Below are 9,336 nucleotides of genomic sequence, written 5' to 3' on the forward strand. Positions count from 1 at the left end.
GGGGGGGGGGGGGGGGGGGGGGGGGGGGGGGGGGGGGGGGGAAGCTATCACCAATGGAGCTTTGATATTACGATATACAATGTTACATTGCAACGGGTAAATAAAGAACAAAGCAAAGTAGGTTCATTTTGCTATTAATTTTAATGGAACCGGACTTCTTTTTGCAACCACAGCAGTCGCCCCTTGCTGGCCATTAGAAAGAAGGCAGGTTTAACGGACTTCCGCATGACCTGGATGTTCCCACTTGGTTAGACAGCTGCTTCAGGCTCTGCAGGACAGGAGTAGTCAGTTGAAAAAATAAAAAACCTCCTGAGGAGGTTAGTTTCACAGTAGAAGTTGCCATAATTACTGATCTTGGTCTCTGAAACAGTTAACCCAGAGTTTCCATCATCTTAGGCTTAGCAAACTCAGTTTTCACTAAACCTGATTTCTGAAATGGGACCCAGAACTGTTGAGTGTTGTTGATGTCTTTCTGCATAGAGTGACTGCGGCAAAGTCGACACTACTGATGATGATGATGAGATATTTATGCGGACAATTTGGGGAAATTGGTGGACCTGATTGTATGCAAGGAAAATCTCCCCCTCCAAAAACGTAGAAAAATAGAAGGGTGTCCTGGTAGCCAAACATTTAAGACGCTCACTATAATAATCCCAACATCCATGTTTTGAGTCCAGGAACTTTGTTGCTCCCTCCTCTCTTTCCCTTAATTTCCTGTCACACATTTACAGTCTGCTCTCAAAAAAGGGCAAACATATTACAACAAGAACATTTAGCAGCCAGAATTTTTAACTAAATTCCATCTCAACAAAGGATTAACAGCATGTAGTAAGACCAAGCTGCCAACTGAACAGTGACAAATTATAGATGATCTTCAAAAACTAATGGTAAGCAGTTATTCTCTTCACTAGTCAGAAATTTAGAGGAGTGTGTTTTTAGGGGTAAACAAGCATGTTCTATCATCATATTAAGGAGTGAAAACATGATCTGACCCTGATTCAACTAACATCTAATGCACAGAGCTCACTGTGGTACCAGGATTGTTTTATTTTCATATACATGACCAAACAGAATTTGGACAAAAGAACTCTTCAGTGTATACGATGTATTCTTCAGGGAAACAAAGCGACTAATTGAGTGAGAAATCGGGGTGTAGCGTCAAGTAATCACAGTCCATGTAATGGTCTTGACATAATAAAGGCTTGAGCTGGGAAAGGAGAAAAAAATAAAAAAGCAGAAGTAACATTGAAACGGGTCACATGTAAACAAACACACAGATGGCCAAGGAGGCAGTGTGGTTGATTGAGAAATTCTGTAACTGTACTTCCTCAGTCAGGGCCTCATTCAGCGTCTGTCCAAATGACTTGTTACTGTTTTCATTCATTTCAAATACCAAAGTTTCTGTCATCCATTTCAGTGAAATGTGGAACTGATTTAGTCACCTTTTTATTGACTCCACTCCTCTCTCGTCACTTTCTCTCTTCACTTTAAGTTTACCTTAAATATATGCACTTACAGTGTTTTTGTTCTTGACTCAATCAACTGTTTCCCCCCAAATGGAACGGTTACCCATCGTCCTTTGAGTGAACTGTGGCCGCCCTTATCTATTAAGATACTCTATGACTGGTTGATTGCCAGAGATTCTTTGCAGGCCAATGAAATCCAATTTGGACTGTTTAAGATTGAGTACAGATAAAATCAGACTTTTGACTGTGCTTTCTCAATGTTTGAACTGTTTCAAACTTTCAAGTAGTTCAAAGAAATGCTGGGACTGTTTGCCAGTTCCATCTTTAGTGCTTCAGTTCTTGCACAACACTCCACATTATCTTGATTTGCCTCTAATTGCATTTCCATATCTCTTTGTTTGTCCCTCAATCATCTTTTTTTTTTTTTCTCTTTCTAAACTGTCCATCCTTCCACTCTTGTCTCCAACTCAACCCCTTTACCCCCCACCTCCTCTCCAACCATCCATTTTACATTTCCTCTTTCTTTCTCCTTTCAACCTCCTTTGTCTCACAGCAGTGATTCTCAGCCGGTCTGGTTACTGCAATGAATGGTAACACTATACATCCAATCAACACCACCACAACAGCAGGAGGAGGCCCAGGCGTGGCAGCGCCCCCCAGAGGCTGGAGGGAATTCTGCGAGCTTCACGCCATCGCCACAGCCCGGCAGCTGGCCGGACACTACCGGAGCTTCGCCAGAGAGCGGCAACAACATGACGTGCTCCCACCAGAGACTTTTTCCAAGCAGTTCACCGACCTCTTCCAGCAGCACTTCTGCTGTGAGGTCGACAAAGATGGCACTCCACTCGGCCCGAACACATGCTCCACCGGTAGTGCTGCCTCCACCACTGCGGTGGCTCCTCCCCATTCATCGCAGGCTGTGATTAGTCGATTGCGGATCACATCTTTCTCTGGGGTGCAGGACTACCGGGAGGCGGGCCGGCCAAGTGGAGGAGCTTCTCCGTTTACTGTGGTGTCACCAAAAGTGGAGCCAGTGGTGGTGAGTCGGGAACAGGAGCAGCCGCTGCGATGTGCGGCGGGAAACTCCTTATCAGGAAACCCTCAGGTGCTCAGAGGTTCGACTCGTAGTATTGGCAGCGGGTCACTGCTGATTCGTAGCCGTAGCAACGAGGACATCTCTGGCACTGATCGTCGTCAGGTGTCTGAACGGTACTCTTCGGACTCCTCAACCTCCAACCCTGGACATGCTGATGTCACACATTTCTCTGTCCGTCAAATCCGAGAGACCGTAAGACAGCTTTTTAAGAAACGGCCCCTCCCCAGCCCCCCCTCATCCCAGGACCTGTCTCCTAGCAGCCCCAACCCCACCACCAACAACAATCCCCCAAATAATGTTGACCGAATCAGTGGGAATTCCTCCACAAACGAGGAAGTGTCGTCATCCTCCTCATCCCCTCACTCTTCCTCCTGTGTTAACTCTGAAGCCATGCCCCCAGCCTCTTCACATATGTCCATGGCGGGGGTAGCCTCTCAATTGCTGGATCGTTTACGCTGGTTACGCAGTGGAAGCATGAGGCAGAGGAGGTCAGAGATGAGCGGCTGCTGTAAAGAAGGCCAAATGAGGTACTTGCAGGTGGATGACACTATCTCAGACTCTCAGCCCCGCTGGCAACGCTGCCGCCTGCTGGTCAGGAGGAACAGGGACGCTCAAGGTGGTGGAGGAGGAAGAGGAGGAGGGGAGAGGTACCAGTTGGAGCTTTATGATCCTCCAAAGGTAGAAACATTTGCTCATCCTTACATTTATACACACATTTATATAAACCAGCAAATTGGATATAGGTAAAGATTCTGGGTGAAATTGTGGTCATACAGTATACGTGCATTCTATATATGATTTACCGCACTCGAAAAGCACATACTGTCTACCATATTTACTGTCTGTCTTCAAGTTTATTTTGGTAGTAACATTAGTAGCATTAGCAGTTGTCTGCACATGTTATCATACTCTCAGTTTTTGTATGATGGATCAAGTGTGTTATAATATATAACCTGTAGTTATGCTACACACTTCATTGGTTCATCAAACAAATTGACATTGCAGTTCGAGGAGTCCTGTCAACAGTTTACTGACGCCTCTTTTATAAAAGTGTTCTTTGGGGGAAAATGCTATTTGGGCCGCAGGGGATTTTTTTTGCTGAAATACCGACAGCGGTCACTGAGCAAAATTGAAAACAAGGCTGAGCATCAGAAAGGGGGCCTTAAAGAGACAGGAGCTAAAATGGCTTGTTGAGCATAATAGGTTCTTTTTACAGGTCAAACCTAAGTACAGGGTCAAACCTATTCAAGTTTATTTATTGATTTGTTTAAAAATATATACTGTACTTCACAACATTTAATGATTTTTATGTTTGTTGACATTTATTTGAGCTGTAACAAACAGATATTCTACAACACTGCAGATATGCAGCTTATAATCAGTGTCTGCTGTTCTTAGCACAGTAGAGCACTGCTTTCATAGGATGTTACCCTGTGTCTCACAGGATCTCGTGTCTGCATTTTGCAAATGTTTGTTGAGCTTCTTCTCAGAACTCGGCACAGCACTGAAGCGTTTAACAGCTAGCAGGTCCCTCAGCTTGTGCAAGATAGATAATTCTGGAGATCTGTGTGTGGTCATCAATAAGATGGAAACTCACAGAAGCCTTTAAAAGGTTGGTTAGTGTCAGTTTGCCAGGCTGTGTCACAAATGCATGTACATACTCTAAATTAACACACAGGCAGAAAGGCATTTCCTGTTTCCAGCTGTTTTAGTCACAGGGGTTTCCCCCCTCCTTTTCTGAAATCATCTCTTTTCTCTGTGTTTGTTTTGTTTTCATAAATGATAGTTTGCCACGTCTAAGAAGCATCTTTTGGTGTACACTTTGCCACATGTCAAAACAAGACCAAAGCAGTGATGACATTTACTGTAGCTTTGTCTCTGTGTGATGTATTGGTGGTTTTCATCACATTCACTGATTGATTTTGTCTTTTAACTGCAGCTACAGAGTGTGCTGTGATGTTGAGCAGGCTTTGGTGTTAACCAAGCTCAAAAAGCCAAAGGGTAAATTTACTAGTCTAGTCACAGCTTAGACTAATGAAAACTAATCAGAGCATTAGTCTGTTGTTGCCTTGCGTGCTGAGTAGCAGTGTCACTGTTAAATCTCCATAAAATGTTTCCTGCTGAGAACTTTTTTGGATGGTGTAAGAGATTGTCATGTTGTTGGCCATTTAACCTAGTTGATCTTGAAGAAATTGAGTTACTGTTCCTATGAGTGCAGACAGATTTAATCTGTCTGTGTCTGTCGCACATTTCTTTATAATACAGTAATTTTCATGCATTAATGTATCAGCTTATTTTTGTGCTTAACTACCTCAAAGAATCTGCAATATTCATGTCTTCTTTTAGTCTTTGGTTAGTCGATATGCCTCCTACACTATTTCCTGTTTGTTTGGGGTTTGCTTCAGCCAGTGACAACTTTTCTGCTTATTCCTTCATGATTAATACATCAAGTCAACAATCAGAAAATATTTAAGTGTCACATGTAAAATATATTTGTTGGAGTAACTTGCATTTTTAAGTTTGGAACAAGAAAGATTCAGCTTGCCGTCCCCTGACTTCGCTTGACAGCTCACCACAGCACAGCAGGATGTCTTTTTCTTTCTTTTTTTTTTTTTTTAATATGTATGCTTGGCTCCCCACATGAGACCTCATGGCATATAACCCTGCAATACTTCCAGACGGGGCCAGCTGCAAGGCTGTATGTGCTTGCACACCCAGTCCCCCAAGATCCCCAAACCAGTAATCACAGTGGCTAAGTTCACTGCTGTCCTAGCCTCCGCCATCTATAAGGTCACTGGAAGCCGAGTTCAGTCTCTGTGTATATTCTGGCACAAACGGAGCATGCGTGTGTGCGTGTGTGTGTATGTGTGTGTGTGTGTGTGTGTGTGTGTGCTTGTAGTGTTTTATATTTAGCAGCCCTCAACTCTTCTGCCAGCTGCAGCTCTAACCATGTGCGTGAGGTAATTCAGTTGATGATAGAGCCAGAGCTGTGTGTGTGTGTGTGTGTATGTATGTATGTATCAGAATTGGCAGGATTTTCCTGGCTGATTGCAATGCTGCTTAAGTTGGCCAACTGCATTGCTACTCTGAGTGCTCCCCCACTGTCGTGTGTGTGTCTGTGTAATCTTGGCAGGGCAGAGAGTTAAGGCCCTGAGTATGGCCTTAAAAGGAACGAGAGCTGTGGACTTGCATGCTCACATTTTAACATACACAAGAAAAAGCCCATGTGTTGATGCTCTAAAAGAAGTCATTTAAACACACAATATGTTTGGGTTGCTGTTATATATTGTGTTGGTGCAGTTTCTTTTTTGTGGATGTAAATTGGGGTTTCACACATCTGTGGCCTCTTTCTGTGACTGTGTGTAGATGTGTGAGCATGCAAGCCTGCACGCTGCATACATATATCGGTTGCACAGAAAATAATAATCCATGGGGTAGGGTCATATGTATTTTTATTTATGTCTTTGTGTGTGAGAATGTGCGTGTCTTTATGTGTGAGAAACGGCAGTAATATCAGTGAGCTGATTTAGCACAAAAGAGGAAGCTGCATGGAAACTGATAATGTATTTGCGTGAGAAAGCCCCAGTCAAGGCACAGGGCCCTGTCAGGGCAGAAGTTGAGCCATGTTTTAGATGCAGCGCTAATGTCGGTCTAAACACAGCTTTAACCTGCTTAATTCAGATAGCCTGGCAGGTGAAAGCATATATTTTTTCATCTTTGTAGTCTAGGTGTAAATTACTGCATTTTTCCTGTCCAGGATTTTGCTCTGTTAACAAATCACTAGAAAAATCACATCTGCATACCGTGGTTTGTTTGCTTACTATAAAAAAAGTAGGAGTTGTGGTTCAAACTCAAACAGACAAAATTAATCTTAGTATGAGGCTAGAGCTTTCATTTATGACTACGCCATCTCTTTCATGCTTCAATATTAGCTGTGGACATATTAGTACTATGCAGATTCCTGTGATAGTTTAACACTGGCTATAGCATTTATATTGGCCCAAGAGTAAAGGTATGAAATAGTAAACTTAATGATGTTGGAGTGAGACTGCATAATTCAAACATGTTTTTCAATAGAAAAGAAAACAAGAAGAAAGTTTTTATTTTTATTTATTTATTAAAAGTCATCTTAATTTAATTTGTTAGTGATTGGATGCAAAATGATGCCAATTCCCCTTCACGAAAACCTACTGTTAGGAAGGAATTATTGTTCATATAGCTTCTTAAATTGGCAGTTATATAAGCTGATTTTAGGTCTGTCTTTTGTTCTGTTTTGCAGATGGAATGAGAAAATAATCAAGTCTAGGCAATGTAACATTTGTTTTATTGCAGAAGTGAATCTTGTCATGTCAGCTGAAACGAGCAGAAGTCTCCATAATGTCCTCGATGTTGTCTGAGACTTTAACCTTAAATTCTCTATCTTGTCTCGGCCTCAAGTATCTCAATGAGGACAAACTGACACTGTGACCCGTAAACAATTAACATTCCTGTCTTGGAATCATTTAGTCCACACCTGGAAAAAGCTGAGGAGTAAGCGAATGTGTGGCATTGGTTCTGTTATATTGCTTACTGTTCAGTATCTTAATGTGCAGGTTTCCTTAAGTCTTGGAGTTATCTCATAACCTTCCTCAGCTTTGACTCACTCTCACCCGAGGTAGTTGTTTCTACTTTTCATTTCATCTGTCGTTCAGTAGTCAAGGTTACAGACAAGGTTAGCATCTTGCCAGGAAAATCGTGGTATTCTGTCTTCCAGAGTCAATTCCCACAGACTGGGACAGTCTGATGGCGGATATGTTTCCCCAGACCTCCTGTAGACTTCATCTTAATCACACCCCTCTCATCTCATCTCAGCTGTGTGTGTGTGTGTGTGTGTGTGTTTGTTCCAGCCTTAATCTTTCCCACATGGTTACATTTCATGCTTGTGTGTACGTGTGCCTACACTATGTATCATGTTGCTCTGGGAGGTTTGTCCCTCTCTGTCTGTATGTAAGTGCTCTCCCTCTCTCTCTGTGCATTGACACGCACATTTTTACATATGTTGGCATGTATGGTAAAGCTTTGTCTTTGCCTTTCTGTCTCATCAGGGTCATGTGATACCTTATCTTGAGCTTTCAGTTAGCAGAAAATCTTAGAATTTCCAGTAATAGGCCGTCTTAAAAAGCCAAATGTGGAGTTACGCCTCATTAAATCAACAGAATTGCAGTTACACAGTTAAAGTCAAAATGTGTTTGAATATGTGCTTATGCGTATTTACACTTATTTTTACACTTTCTTTTCTCTGCATCTATGCTATGTTTTTCTTTCAGTGCACCTTTTTTCTCTCTTACTGACAGTAAGACAGGAGTTTGCAACATCAGTGGAAAATACTTTTCCAACAACCAGACTCTGGTGTCCATCTGTTCCGTGTTACTTGTGTACTTGAGTCTCTCATATGGCAACATGCAGCGTTAATTTGGCTCTCGTTCCATACCACAACTAAAGCTCTGAACACATGGGCCCCAGTCAGCTGAACCAGAAACAGAGCGAAACCAACCAAGACACAGGAAACGCAACAGCAGGAGAGTTGAGGAAGACAGAAAGTGAGGTAGATGACCCAGCAAAGAGGAGGATGTACAGATTGAGATCGAGGTGTCTGCAGGGCCGTGGCAAGTTTCTTTGTTGTTGTTTTTTTTTTTTTTTTTTTTTTTTAACTTGCGGTCTACAAACATGTGAGTCCTTGCGTGTAATTTTTCCTTGGGAGAGAGTCCCTGCTTGCACACAGTTAACTATTAATATGTATTGTATCATGAACATTCAAGTGTCCAGCCCACATGGACTTACAAGACACCAAAAAATCACTCTTGCAGTAGTGATACAAGTATCAGACATGAACATAACCTGTTATATAACTTTGTCTCGGGTCCCATGCTTTACAAATAAAATCAGCCAAATAAAGACAGTAATACATTAAGTGGAGTTCATCTTCAGTCTCACCTAAATCAAGTATTTTCTCTTCATGGAAACCAGGAAACCAACACCTTTTACATGTTTTTCATCTAACCTATTGTACGGTTTTAGAGCTTCAGGTTGTTATTTAGGATAAAGTTGGTTTGAAAGTTTAGGCTCAGGTAACCCAGATCGGTTCAATTCAAATACATCTTTTCTCACACCAGCTTTTGATTTATATGGGACTTTTACAGTATCTTCCTGTGTATCTGACGTTAACCCAACACGATCGAGGTGAATTTAAAATTTCAGTGCCTCTGGATGGTAATTGCAATGCATATTTGAGATTTTTATTTTTATGGCAACCCTAGAGTCTTTATCAACTCAACGATCATGTGAACCAATTTAAAGGCCGTAACTTTGAGTGACTTGTAGAAGCTCTTTTACTGCAAAATGTAAACCGACCTTGGAAGTAAAAGTTAGGGCTGAAATAATTAGCAGATTAATTGATTAGACACTACAGTACAGGGATTGACAACAGAAAATTAATCAAACTATTTTGATAATGGATAGAAACAGAAGCGACGACTGCTGCTTGCTTTTGGTGGCCATGGCCAAGTTGAGAGCCCATAGACATCCTTAAAGAAGCCACCAATTGTGGAATTGTGCAGTACTTCCAGATGGCCAGTCGGCCTCTGCTGACACCAGTATAGAGCAGAGATTTTCTCTTCAGAGAGACTTGGGTTTCATTTTGCATCATAACAGTCTTGTATCTCACCCACAAAGTCAAATCTTTTCCTCTTTCCAGGGATTGACTTTCATGAAACCTAGAAATCATCCCTTGAAGTT

The 9,336-nt window shown here is 42.0% G+C and overlaps 1 protein-coding gene across 2 annotated transcripts in view; it reads left to right on the forward strand.

Moving 5' to 3' along the window:
* LOC123959592 (putative protein TPRXL) overlaps positions 1–8,017 on the forward strand; it is a 21,345-nt gene extending 13,328 nt beyond the window's left edge. The window contains exons 2-3 of one of the 2 annotated variants that reach the window (XM_046033707.1): positions 2,023–3,240; positions 7,869–8,017. In XM_046033707.1, the coding sequence (XP_045889663.1) occupies positions 2,050–3,240; positions 7,869–7,892 (1,215 nt within the window). In that variant the 5' untranslated portion in view covers positions 2,023–2,049 and the 3' untranslated portion in view covers positions 7,893–8,017. Of the gene's footprint in view, positions 1–2,019; positions 3,241–7,868 lie in introns of both variants that reach the window. The other variant, XM_046033705.1, reaches the window with a different exon arrangement.
* Positions 8,018–9,336: the final 1,319 nt, after the last annotated feature.

Source organism: Micropterus dolomieu, linkage group LG21, assembly GCF_021292245.1.
Source record: "Micropterus dolomieu isolate WLL.071019.BEF.003 ecotype Adirondacks linkage group LG21, ASM2129224v1, whole genome shotgun sequence".
Lineage (NCBI taxonomy): Eukaryota > Metazoa > Chordata > Actinopteri > Centrarchiformes > Centrarchidae > Micropterus > Micropterus dolomieu.